At 37.3% G+C, this 15,639-nt stretch overlaps 1 protein-coding gene across 9 annotated transcripts in view; it reads left to right on the top strand.

Annotated features, from left to right (window-relative positions):
* PHF8 (PHD finger protein 8) overlaps window positions 1-15,639 on the top strand; it is a 97,938-nt gene that overhangs the window by 64,582 nt on the left and 17,717 nt on the right. For all 9 annotated transcript variants that reach the window (XM_005228232.5, XM_002700122.7, XM_010822016.4 and 6 more), the window contains one exon: window positions 13,898-13,993. In XM_005228232.5, the coding sequence (XP_005228289.1) occupies window positions 13,898-13,993 (96 nt within the window). The remainder of the gene's footprint in view (window positions 1-13,897; window positions 13,994-15,639) is intronic.

Genomic DNA, 15,639 nt, shown 5'->3' with positions numbered 1-15,639 from the left:
CTGTATTTGGGGCTTCTCAGGTGGCGCTAGTAGTAAAGAACCCACCTGCCAGTGCAAGAGACAAAAGAGACCCAGGTTCAGTCCCTGGGTCAGGAAGATTGCCTGGAGGAGGGCACAGCAACCCACTCTAGTATTCTTGCTTGCAGAATGCTATGGACAGTGGAGCCTGTTGGGCTATAGCCCATAGGATAGCAAAGAGTCGGACATGACTGAAGCAACTTTGCACTCAATTTCTGGCTTTATTTTATTCCTTTTTCTTAATGTACTTTGTACAACATCTTGAGTTGAAAGCTCTGTTCATTTATTTTCAGTCTGCCCTTTTGATAAAATATTTTTTTAATTTTATTTTTTAAATTAACATTTAAATAAAATTGGCTTTGTTGATATACACATGCTTAGATTCTTGTAACCACCACAATCACCACTACTACCACAATGAGTAGAACACAACCCCTCCAAAGTCCTTTATATTATCCCTTAGTAGTCATGCCCTCCCTCTATCCCTAACTCCTGGCAACCACTGTTCTCCATCACTGTGATTTTGCCTTTACCAGAATGTCATATAAAGGAATTACACAGTATGTAATATTTTGAGACTGACCTCTTTTACTTAGCCTAATGCCTTTAAGATTTATCCATGTTGTCACATATCGATAGCTTGTTCTTTTTTTATTGAAGAATTGTATGGATCTACCACAGTTTCATTTTGTTTATTTTGGGTGAGCCATGTGGCATGCAGGATCTTAGTTCCTTGACCAGGGATCAAACCCCTGCCCCCTGCAGTAGAAGCACAGAGTCCTAACCACTGGACTGTCAGGGAAATTCCTCTACCACAGTTTATTAATTTACCCATTGAAGGACACTGGATTGTTTACAGCTTTGGGTGATTATGAATTGGGCTGCTGTGAACATTTGTGTGAGGCTTTTGGGTGAACATGAGTTTCCCTAGGGTAAAGACCTAGCAATAGCATTCCTGAACGGTGTGGGCAGTAGATGCTTTAACTTTATTGGAAACTGCCAAACTGTTTTCCAGTGATTGTGCCATTTTACATTCCCACCAGAAATATGTGAGAGTTCCAATTGTTCTGCATACTCACCAGCACTTGGTATTGTTAGTACACTTATTTTAGTCATCCTAATACGTGTGTGGTGATACCTCATTTTGTGGCTCATCTAATGGCTAATTATGTTGAGCATCTTTTCATGTATTTATTTGCTACTCATATACTCTTTTTTGAAATGTCTTTAAACAGACACTTGGAACAACTACTGCCTTTTAAAAAATTAGGTTGTTTAACTGTTGAGCTTTGAAAGTTCTTTGTATAGTCTGGATTCAAGTCTCTTGTCAGGTATGTGATTTGCAAATATTTTCTCCCACTCTGTGGCTTGTATTTCATTCTCTTATGGCTTTCTTAAACACGTTCACATTCTAGAAAGTCTAGTTTATCAGTTTTATCTTTCATGGCTTATGCTTCTTTTTAACAACTCTTTCTGTAAACTCAGGGTGCACTTTTCTCCTTTTTTAACCTAACAACTGTATGGTTTTAGGTTTTGCATTTCTATCTGTGTTCCATTTTGACTAAATTTTCACATAACATATGATGTTTAGGTTGGGTGAACCTTTTTTTGGCATATGGGTGTCCACTTGTTCCAACACCATTTCTTGAAAAGAAGATTTTTAATTTTTATTTTTCTATTAACTTGCATTTGTACCTTTGTCAAAAGTGGAATGACCATATTTGTGTGGTTCTTTCTCTGATTTGTTCTTTTCCATTGATCTGTGTTATCAATCCCTTTGTCAAAACTTCACTGTCTTGATTGCTGAAGCTTTATAGTAATTCTTTTTTTTTTTAAGATTTATTTATTTTTGGCTGCACTAGGTCTTCATTGCTGTATACAGGCTTTCTCCAGTTGTGGAGATTTGGGTCTACTCTTTGTTGTGGTGTGCTGGCTTCTCATTGAGGTGGCTTCTCTTGTTGCAGAGCACTGGCTCTAGGTGCACAGACTTCAATAGTTGTGGCACCTGGGCTTAGTTGCTCCGCGGCCTGTGGGATCTTCCCTAACCAGGGGTCAAACCTGTGTCCCCTGCATTGGTGGGCAGATTCTTAACCACTAGACCACCAGGGAAGCCCTATAGTAATTCTTAAAATCGAGTAATACAACGTCTTCAATTTTTTCTTTCCATAAAATTTAAGAGTCAGTTTGTCTGAATCTACAATAATTTCTGCTAGGGTTTTGGTTGGAATTATGTTAACTATATAGATCAATTCAGAGAGAATTGTGATCTTTATTTTTTATCAAGGTGAAATATATAGCTAAACATATATATATGTATATATAATTAAACATGAAATACATAATTATAAACATTTTAAAGTTTACAATTCAGTGATACTTAGTGCATTCACAGTGTGGTGCAACCACAGCCTCTCTCTGTTTCCAGTATATTTTCGTGGCCCCAGAAAAATATCCTGGATCCATTAAATAATTGTGTCCCATGTCCCCACTCATCTCATCCCCTGGTAACCACTAATCTGCTTTCTGTCCATATGGATTTGCCTGTTATGGATATATGATATAGTAGTAATCATATAGTATGTGATCTTTTGTGTCTGGCTTCTTTCACTTACCATAATGTTTTTAAGGTTTATCCAAGTTATAGGATGTATCAGTATTTTGTTCCTTTTTATGGTTAAGTAGTATTTCATTGTATGGATATACTACATTTGTTTATCCATTCATCTGCAGATAGGCATTTGAGTTATTTCCACCTTTTGGCTGTTATGAATAATGCTGCTATAGATGTTTGTGTGCATGTTTCTGTGTGGGCACATGTTTTCATTTCTCTTGGACATATACCCGGGAGTAGAATTACTCAGTCCTATGGTAATTCTGTGTTTAACTCTTTGAGGGACCACTGAAACATTTTACACAAGGACTGCAAGAGAATTGTCACCTTAGATATATTGAATCTTCTAATTTGTGTGCATGATATGTTCCTCCATATTTACTCTTTGAAAAATTTCATCAGCGTTTCATAGTTTTGAGCATACAGATCCTGCATATGCTTTTTTTATTAGATTTATCCCTGAGTTCTGTATTTTTTTTGCAAATACTGTAAATGGTACCTTTTTAAACCCTTGGTTTCTAATTGTTTATTGCTAGTGTAATGTGTGTGTGTGTGTGTGTGTGTGTGTATATGTATATAAAACACAAAGACATGACTTAGCAACTGAACAACAAGTGTATATAAATATGATTGATTTATATTGACTTTATATCCTGCAACCTTGGTAAACTCACTTATTCTAGGAATTTTTTTGGAATTGTTGTTCAGTCACTAAGTCATGTCTGACTCTTTGTGACCTCGTGGACTACTGCATGCCAGGCTTCCTCGTCCTTCACTGTCTCCCGGAGTTTGATCAGACTCATATCCATTGAATCAGTGATGCCATCCAGCCATCTCATCCTCTGTCGTCCCCTTTTTCTCCTGCCCCCAATCCCTCCCAGCATCAGAGTCTTTTCCAGTGAGTCAGCTCTTCACATGAGGTGGCCAAAGTATTGGAGTTTCAGCTTTAGCATCAGTCCTTTCAATGAACACCCAGGACAGATCTCCTTTAGGATGGACTGGTTGGATCTCCTTGCAGTCCATGGGACCCTCAAGAGTCTTCTCCAACACCACAGTTCAAAAGCATCATCAATTCTTCGGCACTCAGCTTTCTTCACAGTCCAACTCTCACATCCATACATGACTACTGGAAAAATCATAGCTTTGACTATGCAAACCTTTGTTGGCAAAGTGATGTCTCTCCTTTTTAATATGCTGTCTAGGTTTGTCATAGCTTCTTTTTTGGCATATTCTTTGTATTTTTTTGTCTAGATGATTGTGATCATGTCATGTGCAAGTAGGGACAATTTTATTCCTTTCTTTCCAATCTTTGTTTTCCTTCTTGCCTTTTTGCTCTGGCTACAATTTTCAAGCACAATGTGGTGAGGGTGAACTAACACCCTTGCCTTGTTTCCAATCTAAGGGAGAAATCATCTTTTTACTAATATGGTGTTATCTGTGTAGGTTATCAAGGTAAGGAAGTTCATTTCCATTCCTTTTTTGCTGAGTTTTTTTTTTTTTTTTAATGAATGAGTGTTGAATTTTCCCAATGTGTTTATTCCACCAATGGATATAATCATGTTGTTTTATTCATTTAATCTGTTAAGATTGTAGGTTACATTGATTGATTTTCAAATATCATAGAATTGAAATCACAGGATAGACCTTAATTGCTAATGATGTATTATTCTTTTTATATATTATTGGATTTGATTTACTAGTATTTCACTGAGGATTTTTGTGTCTTTGTTCATGAGGGATATTGGTCTATAATTTTTTTTTCTTATATTTTAGTTTTGGTATCAGGGCAATCAGTGCTGGCCTCAAAGAATGAGTTGGGAAATGTTCCTCCTCTATTTTCTAGAAGAGATAATGTAGAATTAGTGGGTTTTAAAAAATGTTTAGTAGAATTTTTGAGTGAAACCACCCAGGCCTAGGGATTTCTTTTTATGTTTTAACTATGGATTTATTTTCTTTGGTAGATATAGAATTATTCAGATTTTCTATTTTGTCTTGGGTAAGTTTTGATAGTTTGTGGTATTCAAGGAATTGGTCCATTTTAGCTAAGTTGTAGAATTTATGAGCATAGAGCTGTTTGTAGTTTTCCTCTATTATCCTTTTAGTGTCCGTGAGGTCTTTAGTGATATTTTTAATTTGATGTTATCTTTTTCATTTTTATACTTAATGTTAGTAATTTGTATCTTTTATTGTCATTCTTGTTGGCATCTTATCCATTTGATCTTTTCAAAGAACAGTTTTTGGTTTCACTTAAACTTCATTAAGATTTGTTTTTTTCACATAGGATTTAGTCTATCTTGATAATTTTGTGTTGTAAACTTGAGAAGAATGTATATTCTGCTACTGTTGGGTTGAATATTCTATCAGTTTCAATTTAATCTTGTTGATTAGTGATAATCTGTATCTTTGCTAATTTTTCATCTACTTATTTTCTTGATTACTGAGAGAGATGTGTTGAAGTCTCCAAGCATAATTGAGAATTTATCTGTTTCCCTTTTTAGTTCCATCGGTTTTTGCTTTGTACAGTTGGAAGCTCTGATGTTAGGTGCATCCACATTTAAAGATTGCTTTGTTTTCTTGTCATTATGTTTACCATCTTATCATTCTTTTCTATCCCTTTTCATCCCTGCTAATTTTCCTTGGTCTGAAGTTACTTTATACATTATTTATTTATAACTGGATGTTTGTGCCTTTGACCACCTTCATCCAATTCCCTTACTCCTCACCTGCTGCCTCTGGTAACCACAAATCTGATCTCTTTTTCTATCAGTTTGGGATTTCTTTTTCAGGTTCCACATATAAGTGAGATCATATATTATTTGTCCTTCTCTATCTGACTTATTTCACTTAGCATAATGCCCTTCAGTTCACATATGGTAGGATTTCTTTCTTTTTTTTTGGCTGAGTAGTATTCATTCATTTGTATGTGTATCATTTTCTTTATTCATTTGTCTATTGATGGACATTTAGGTTGTTTGATTTTCTTACGTTGAACCACTCTTGCATTCCTGGGATAAATCCCCCTTGGTCATAGCATATACTTATTTTAATAGGCTGCTGAATTTGGTTTGCTAGTATTTTGTTAAGGATTTTTACATCAGTATTCGTAAAGCATATTAATGTGTAGTTTCCCTTTCCTGTAGCATCTTTTTTCTGGCTTTGATATCAAGGTCGCATAGAATGAGTTAGCATGTGTTCTCTCCTCTTCTGTTTTTTGAAAGAGTTTGACAGGGATTGAAATCATTAAATGTCATGTATGGATGTGAGAGATGGACTATAAAGAAAGCTGAGCACTGAAGAATTGATGCTTTTCAACTGTGGTGTTAGAGAAGACTCTTGAGAGTCCCTTGGACTGCAAGGAGATCCAACCTGTCAATTCTAAAGGAAGTCAGTCCGGAATATTCATTGGAAGGACTGATGCTGAAGCTGACACCCCAATACTTTGACCACCTGATGCCAAGAACCGACTCATTGGAAAAGACCCTGATGCTGGGAAAGATTGAAGGCGGGAGGAGAAGGGGACGACAGAGGATGAGATGGTTGGATGGCATCCCTGACGCAATGGACATGAGTTTGAATAGGCTCCAGGAGTTGGTGATGGACAGGGAAGCCTGGAGTGCTGTAGTCCATAGGGTTGCAAAGAGTCAGACAGGACTGAGTGACTGAACTGAATTGAACTGAACTGAGAAACCACCAGTGAAACCATCAAATAACCTTAACTTTTCTTTGTTGGAAGCTTTTTGATTTTTTATTCAATCTCTGTACTTAATATACGTGAGTTCAGATTTTCCACTTCTTCAGTCAGTTTAGGTGATTTGTGTGCTTCTAGGAATTTGTCATTTTGTATAGTTTATCTAATTTGTTAGCATACAGTTCATAGTATTTTCTTATAATCCTTTTTATTTCTGTAAAGTTTGCAATAATGTCCCCACTTTCATTTCTCATTTCAAGTATCTTTGTCTTCTCTTTCTTCTTCTTTGTTAGTCTAGCTAAATATGTGCATATTTTGTTGATTATCTTTCAAGCAACCAAATTTTGATTTTGTTGATTCTGTTTTTCTTTTTTTATTTCACTCATCTCTGCTCAGATCTTTATTATTCCCTTCCTTCTGTTAGTTTCAGATTTAGTTTGTTCTTTTTCTAGTTTCTTAAGGTGTAAAATTAGGTTACTGATTTGATATCTTTCTTCTTTTTTAATATTGTAAGCATTTGCACGCATAAATGTCTCTCTGAGCACTGCTTTTGCTGCATCCCATAAGTTTTGTGTTTTGGTTTTCCTTCCTCTTAGAGTTTTTAAAAATCAACTTTTGATTTTTTCCCTCTAATCTATTGATTTTTTTCAGAGTATATTGTTCAATTTTCACCAGTTTATAAATTTTCCAGTTCTGTTACTGATTCCTAGTTTTATTCCATTGCTTTTGGAGAACATACTTTATATGATTTTATTCTTTTAAATTATTGAGACTTGTAGGCTAAATTATGGTCTATCCTGGAGAATAATCCATGTATACTTGAGGAAAATGTATATTTTGCTGTTTTGGGGTGAAGTTTTCTGTATTTGTTGGTTAGGTCTAGTTGACTTATAGTGTTGTTCAAGTATTCCATTTCTTTATTGATCTTCTATCTGGATGTCTTATTCACTATTGAAAGTAAGGTATTGAAGTTGCCAACTATTATTATAGAACTGTTTCTCCCTTCAAGTATGTCAATATTTGCTTTATATGTTTTTGGTTGAATGACCTTTTTATTACTGTGTAATACCCTTCCTTATCTCCTGTAACAATTTTGTACTTAAATTCTATTTTGCCAGATATTAGTATAGCTACCCTAGCTCTCTTTTTGGTTACTGTTGGCATGGGATACCTTTTTCCATCCTTTCACTTTCAACCTAATTGTTTCTTTGGACCTAATGTGAATCTCTCATATGTAGTATACAGTTGAATCCTGTTTTTGACCGAGTCTATCTTTCTTTGCCTTTTGGAGGGTGAATTTTTTTTTTTATTAATTTTATTTATTGGCTGCAGTGTGTCTTTGTTGCTTTGTGCGGGCTTTTTCCAGTTGCGGTGAGTGTGAGGCTACTTTTCATTGTGGTGTGTGGGCTTCTCATTGTGGTGGCTTATTTTGTTACAGATCATGGGCTCTAGGCATGCAGGCTTCAGTAGCTGCAGCATGCGGGCTCAATAGCTGTGACTTGCAGGCTCAGTATTTGTGGTGCAGGGTCTGTGGTGCATGGTCTTAGCCACACTGCAGCATGTAGAATCTTCCCAGACCAGGGAGCAAACCTGTGTCCCCTGCATTGGCAGGCAGATTCCTACCCAGTATGCCACCAGAGAAGTTCTGAAGAATGAGTTTAAACCATTTACAATTAAAGTGATTTCTGGTATGGAAGGACTTCAATTCAGTTCAGTCGCTCAGTCGTGTCCGACTCTTTGCGACCCCATGAATCGCAGCACGCCAGGCCTCCCTGTCCATCACCAACACCTGGAGTTCACTCAGACTCACGTCCATCGAGTCAGTGATGCCATCCAGCCATCTCATCCTCTGTCGTCCCCTTCTCCTCCTGCCTCCAATCCCTCCCAGCATCAGAGTCTTTTCCAGTGAGTCAACTCTTCGCATGAGGTGGCCAAAGTACTGGAGTTTCAGCTTTAGCATCATTCCTTCCAAAGAAATCCCAGGGCTGATCTCCTTCAGAATGGACTGGTTGGATCTCCTTGCAGTCCAAGGGACTCTCAAGAGTCTTCTCCAACACCACAGTTCAAAAGCAGCAATTCTTCAGCGCTCAGCCTTCTTCACAGTCCAACTCTCACATCCATACACAACCACAGGGAAAACCATAGCCTTGACTAGACAGACCTTTGTTGGCAAAGTAATGTCTCTGCTTTTGAAAATGCTATCTAGGTTGGTCATAACTTTCCTTCCAAGGAGTAAGCGTCTTTTAATTTCATGGCTACAGTCACCATCTGCAGTGATTTTGGAGCCCAGAAAAATAAAGTCTGACACTGTTTCCACTGTTTCCCCATCTATTTCCCATGAAGTGATGGGACCGGATGCCATGATCTTCGTTTTCTGAATGTTGAGCTTTAAGGCAACTTTTTCACTCTCCGCTTTCACTTTCATCAAGAGGCTTTTTAGTTCCTCTTGTTATCTGCATATCTGAGGTTATTGATATTTCTCCTGGCAATCTTGATTCCAGCTTGTGCTTCATCCAGCCCAGCGTTTCTCATGATGTACTCTGCATAGAAATTAAATAAGCAAGGTGACTAGATACAGCCTTGACGCACTCCTTTTCCTATTTGGAGCCAGTCTGTTGTTCCATGTCCAGTTCTAACTGTTGCTTCCTGACCTGCATATAGATTTCTCAAGAGGCAGATCAGGTGGTCTGGTATTCCCATCTCTTTCAGAATTTTCCACAGTTTATTGTGATGCACACAGTCAAAGGCTTTGGAACAGTCAATAAGGCAGAAATAGATGTTTTTCTGGAACTCTCTTGCTTTTTCCATGATCCAGCGGATGTTGGCAAGTTGATCTCTGGTTCCTCTGCCTTTTCTAAAACCAGCTTGAACATCAGGAAATTCACAGTTCACGTATTGCTGAAGCCTGGCTTGGAGAATTTTGAGCATTACTTTACTCATGTGTGAGATGAATCAATTGTGCGTTAGTTTGAGCATTCTTTGGCATTGCCTTTCTTTGGAATTGAAATGAAAACTGACCTTTTCCAGTCCTGTGGCCACTGCTGAGTTTTCCAAATTTGCTGGCATATTGAGTGCAGCACTTTCACAGCATCATCTTTCAGGATTTGAAATAGCTCAACTGGAATTCCATCACCTCCACTAGCTTTGTTCGTAGTGATGCTTTCTAAGGCCCACTTGACTTCACATTCCAGGATGTCTGGCTCTTGGTCAGTGATCACATCATTGTAATTATCTGGGCCTTGAAGATCTTTTTTGTACAGTTCTTCTGTGTATTCTTGCCACCTCTTCTTAATATCTTCTGCTTCTGTTAGGTCCCTACCATTTCTGTCCTTTCTCGAGCCCATCTTTGCATGAAATGTTCCCTTGGTATCTCTAATTTTCTTGAAGAGATCCCTAGTCTTTCCCATTCTGTTGTTTTCCTCTATTTCTTTGCATTGATCGCTGAGGAAGGCTTTCTTATCTCTTCTTGCTATTCTTTGGAACTATGCATTCAGATGCTTATATCTTTCCTTTTCGCCTTTGCTTTTCGCTTCTCTTCTTTTCACAGCTATTTGTAAGGCCTCCTCAGACAGCCATTTTGCTTTTTTGCATTTCTTTTCCATGGGGATGGTCTTGATCCCTGTCTCCTGTACAGTGTCACGAACCTCATTCCATAGTTCATCAGGCACTCTGTCTATCAGATCTAGGCCCTTACCTATGCTATTTTGTTATTTGTTTCAATATGTCTAAATTTTTTTGTTCCTCATTTCCTAAGTTACTGCTTTCTTTTATATTTAATTGATATTTGGAGGATGGTATACCAAATTGACTCACTGAGTTCCTTTTTTATGCTTTTTAGTTTTCAAAAGTGGTTACCCTGGGGATTACAACTAACATTCTAACTTTATAACAATCTAGTTTGAATTAATACAATCCAGCTTCTATAGCATACAAAGACTGCTTCTATATAGCTCTCCCACCCATGTATGTTATTTTTGTCACAAATCACATCTTTAAACATTGTGATCCTTTTGACATAGACTTATGGTTACTGTTTTATACATTGGAACTGTTAAATAATGTAGAAAAAAAGAGTTAGAAATCACAACTACAGCAATACTGACTTTTATATTTACCTCTGTAGTTGCTTTTATTGATGTTTTTCTATACTCTCAAATGTCCTTTTATTTCACTCTGAAGGACTTTGTTTAGCATTTCTTAAATGGCAGATTTATTAATGGACTACCCCAGCCTTTGTTTACTTGAGATGTCTTAATTTGCCTTCATTTTGGAAGAATTGTTTTTCCAGATATACTTTTGGTTGACAGTTTTTTCTTTCAGCACTTAAAATATATCATCTCACTGTCTTGTGGCCTTCATTGTTTATGATGAGAAATTGGTTGTTTTATTGTGCTGTCTTGCTGCTTTCAAGATCCTCTCCTTTGTCTTTCTTTTATTTTTTCTTACACAAAGCAGAACTCTAGTAAGTTCTCCTTTTTATTTCAAAATTAAAGTGCGTTTATCATTAAAAAAAAAAGTAAACAAAGTCCCCCATGTGGCACTGCCAGATAAACTACAGAACTTCCCATTAATTTAGGATTTCAGATAAACAACAAATAATTGCATGAACATGCTTGTTCTAAAAACAAATATTTGCCGTTTATCTAAAACTTAAATTTCATTGGATGTTTTGTATTTTTTATTTGCTAAATCTGGCAACTCTATACCATAACCCAGTTAACACTCTGGGTAACATGTTGAGGTGTATTTATACACTTTTAAAATCCCGTCTTTCTTTTGACAAAGTAGTTCTATATTTTCTTCTTCCTTGTCTTTGTCTATTGACCGTTTAAATATCATTCATCTCAGTGTGAATATCTGATATTATCCTACTTGGAATTTGTTGAGTTTCTTAGATGTGTATTTTCATGTATTTCATAAAACTTGGAAAGTTTTTGGTCATTGTATCTTCATGTAGTTGTTCTGCCTTTTTCATGCTTTCCTCTCCTTCTGACACTCCCATATGAATATGTTGGTTAAGCTTGATAGTGTCCCAACAGTCCCTTTACCTCTGTTCATTTTTCTTTTTTCTTTCTTTCTGCTCATCAGATTAGATAATTTTTTCTTCATGTTTGCTGAGTCTTTGCCTACTCAAAATCTGCTTTTGAATCCCTCTCGTGAATTGTTTATTCAAGCCATTGTACTTTTCAACTCCAAAACTTCTATTTGGTTTCTTTTTATATTTTCTATTTCCTGATTGATAGTCTCTTGTTAAATTGAGACATGGTTATTTTTTTAATCATATTTAAGACAATTGATTTAGTCTTTGTATAGTAAGTCTAATGTCCAGGCTTCCTCATGGATAAATTTTATCAATTTTTTTTCTATAAATGGGACATACTTTTCTGTTTCTCTGCATGCCTTATAAATTTTTTTGTTGAAACCTGGACCTTTTGAATAATATAATGTGATAACTGGAAATCATACTTTCCTTTTTCCCTAGAGATTAACTGTTATTGCTTATTGTGAGCTACAATTATCTATTTACTTAATGAATTTACAAATGATTTTTTGCAAATACTGTGTTCTTGTTGTGTGTGGTCACTGAAGTATCCATTTCATTGCCTCAGCAGTCAGCTGAGGTTTCCTGAAAGAATTTTTATAAGTTCCTTAATTTAGCAGGTTTTTTCTTTGTTAAACATTCCTTTTGTTGTTGTAAGTTTTTGATTGGATTACAGAATCACCCAAAAGTTTATTATATAAGTTTTTGACACCCTAATGGTTGCTTCAATAAAAAACAGATCCTTGGAGCTCCCAATTCCATCATTTTTGGAGGGGGCATCACTCCTCCCACCCTCATATTTTTAATATGCATATTTTAACTTGTATTTTTTAAATGTCTGAAATGAATTATTATCTACATCTTATTTCATCTTGACTAAGACATGAACCTTAGAGTAGATTTCCTTTTGTATATTACTTTATACCTTATGATCTCTCAGTCCTCAGAACTTTGCAAGGCAGGTAGCATCTATTATTTCAATTTTATGGTTGAGGGTAGTGAGACTTACAGAAGTTCTTGGCTACAGAGCTAGTGTGTCAGTCCAAATTTCAAAGTAATTGTCTAATCCTGAAACTCGAGGTCTTTCTACCATACCACACTTCTACTTTCCTTTAGGTGGAAAAAACCTTTCAAACTCAATGAAATAATCGACAAACCCAACATTGACAGCCATTAGGCTAGTAGGGATGGAACCTTTGTCAAACAACTCTGTTACCGGTAGTCTTTTCTTTCTAGGGACAATTAATAAAATTTTTTAAAAATTTAATGAGTCAGGAGGCAGAGGTTTTACTTCTTTGCTCAAGGAAGAAGGCCTGAAAAACAGACTCATTTTCCTACAGAGAGGCCCATCTGGAAAGAACTGTGAGAGTGGATTCCTCTCTCTGATGAAGTAGAATTCTAGAGAAGTTTGAAGCTGATCCTTAGTAGGAATGGGAAAATTAGGAGGAAATTTTCACTAAGAAGAAATTTTCACTCTCATTTTGCTTTTCTTTTAGGTTTAGCAGCAGTAGAGTAACCTCATCAGTAGGACCTTTCTAGACTTTCTTCCTATTAAATCATATAGATGTTGTATATATATGATAAAACTAGGTTTTTGTATGTATTTGTATAGGATAAAATATATGTGTGTGTTTTGTCATTCACATCATTCAATTCCAGTTATCTTGTTCCCAGTTCAGCCTAAGTGGTCTTTTTGTTTCCTTTGCATGAATGTGTGAGGCACTTCTTTTTCCATTAATTTAACAAACACTTACTGAGCAGCTACTCTACACTGTGTTTGGCTCCCTTCGTTTAAAATCAGATAATACATATCCTTGCCCTCACAGTAAATTAGAGGTGGCAGATTTACTAATTATCTCTTAAATACTATGTAACAACTCCAATAGAGGTATACACAGGATACTATGGAGAGTTGAGGAGGCATCTGAAAGAGATTAAGAGGAGAGGGAAAGCTTATTTAGGAAGTGAATCTAAAGCTGAATTTTATAGGGTCATTAACTCATGAAGTTGGAGAAGGCAGTGGTACCCCACTCCAGTACTCTTGCCTGGAAAATCCCATGGACGGAGGAGCCTGGTAGGCTGCAGTCCATGGGGTCGCTGAGAGTCAGACACTACTGAGTGACTTCACTTTCACTTTCATGCATTGGAGAAGGAAATGGCAACCCGCTCCAGTATTCTTGCCTGGGGACTCCCAGGGACGGGGGAGCCTGGTGGGCTGCCGTCTCTGGGGTTGCACAGAGTTGGACACGACTGAAGCGACTTAGCAGCAGCAGCAGCAACTCATGAAGTTATTCATTAAATGGTTGTTGGACAAGTGAAATCAGAGTTAGATGATGCTGGGAGAAGAACATTTGCAGTAAGGGTGCACAAAGTAGAAACACATGAAAAGTATGTGACATATTCAGGAGTTCCTACAGTTGAGTATGGATTAAGTAAAGGGTCCACTTGTAGGGGAGTGGGAGGAGCCCAGGTAGGTATCATTCTGTTGTCACTATTCTGGATGAGATCTCAGTTTATCCTGCTTTTCCTTCTCACGCAGTTTACCCTTCCCTGGAGTCTGATGATGATGACCCTGCTTTGAAATCTCGACACAAGAAAAAGAAGAATTCAGATGATGCTCCATGGAGTCCTAAAGGTGATCCAGTATTCTGTCCTTAAACTCTGTGGGGGCAGTTGGGAGGGAGATAGACTGGCTAGGTGGGACATTTAATATAGGAAGCCACTTATTTGATGAGTATCTGCTGTATGCCAGGTACTGTGTTAGGTACTGGAACAAAAATGATCAGTAAGACACAGAGTTCATGTACTCACATCAGCAAAGCCAGAGGTAATGGAGCATGTTGCTTTTGATATTATATGGCTTGAGATGAAAGGAGGAAGACCTTGAACAGACTTCAGCAAGCAGTCAAAGGCTCCTGAGAACATTCAGCTACCATCATCCAAGCCTTTTCGTAATAATATTGTTGTCAAAGGAGGAAAATTCTGCTGACTGTTGAGTTCTGCAAGGCCCAAGACTCCTTAGATTGTCACCTGTACTGGCTGAGAGTCCACCTCTGAGGAAGGAAGGAAAAATGATTGTTGAGTTGAATATGGAATTTAGAGGGTAATAAAACAATTGTATTCATCTCACTGGTTGGGTGGTTTTTACAGTGGATGGTATGTCAGTTAGCCAAACCACTCAAAACTTAGTGTCTTACAACAATAGTTGATTGTTTCTCATGATTCTGTACATTGATTGAACTATTATTCTAGTTCTGGACCAGATTGCCTGGGGCTGGATGGTCTAAAAAGATCTCCCTCAGGTGTCTGGGACCTAATTTGGGGTGGCTGGGGCCTTTCTCCAGGGGGTATTTCATCCATCAGGAGGAGGTCAGCTTAAGCTTTTTCACATGGTAGGAGAAGGGTATCCAGGAGCAAGAGAGGATAAGCCCAATGTGCGAGCACTCTGCAAGCCTCTGCTGTGTTGTTTTCTATTGTCCTATTAGTCAAAGCAAGTAACATGGCCAAGCTTTGATTCCAAAAGTGGAGAAGTAGATTCTGTTTCTTGGGAGTGGAAGCTGCAGTGTCTTCCTTGGCATACAAGGACATGTGAACAAATTGAGAGCCATTATTGCAACAGCCTGCCATAGAGGGTACTAACATTCCAGTATCCCTGTGGTTTTCTAGGAAATAAAGGGCCTTGTGTCCCCACCCAGCCTTATTTGACCTTTCTGGTAGTTGCTTAGGATTGGGGGAGTGGGCAGGCAGGACAGTCCTGGGAAGTGTTCTCTTAGTGAGTCAGTCAGCAAATGTTTCTTTTTTTCTTCCTTGAGGCCTCTTTTATGATTTTATTTTCTCCTATACTTTCTGGCTTTTAGCATAATAGAACATTTGGAAAATACAGTAAATCGAGGAAAGGGTAAAGAAGAAATCACCCATGATTCTGCTACCCAGAAGCAGCTATATTTCCTTCTAGTCTTTTTTTATGCATTTTTCTTTTTATGGTTGAAAGCACAATCATATATCCTGTTTTAAAATTTCTTTTGCCTTTTAATCAAAATAATGTCTATATTTAGTAGCAAATAATACAGAGGAGTTTAGGATGAAATGCAGTGGTCTGCCTCTGCTTTCCCTACTTCCAATCCCATGCCTGAGAGGCAACATTGTCATTTTCATTTTTCTGGTAGTTGAGTCCAAAACCCAAGATAATAGGGTTTATACTACCATTTCTTGATTTATTATCTTAATCTCTATTTCTCCTTCAATTGGCTTTTGTCAGTCTCTCTTGATTACCTACTGTCT

Source organism: Bos taurus, chromosome X (assembly GCF_002263795.3).
Source record: "Bos taurus isolate L1 Dominette 01449 registration number 42190680 breed Hereford chromosome X, ARS-UCD2.0, whole genome shotgun sequence".
In the NCBI taxonomy this organism is placed as follows: Eukaryota; Metazoa; Chordata; class Mammalia; order Artiodactyla; family Bovidae; genus Bos; species Bos taurus.
The sequence above is the reverse complement of the archived record's forward strand: the minus strand, read 5'-3'. Positions and strand labels throughout refer to the sequence as shown.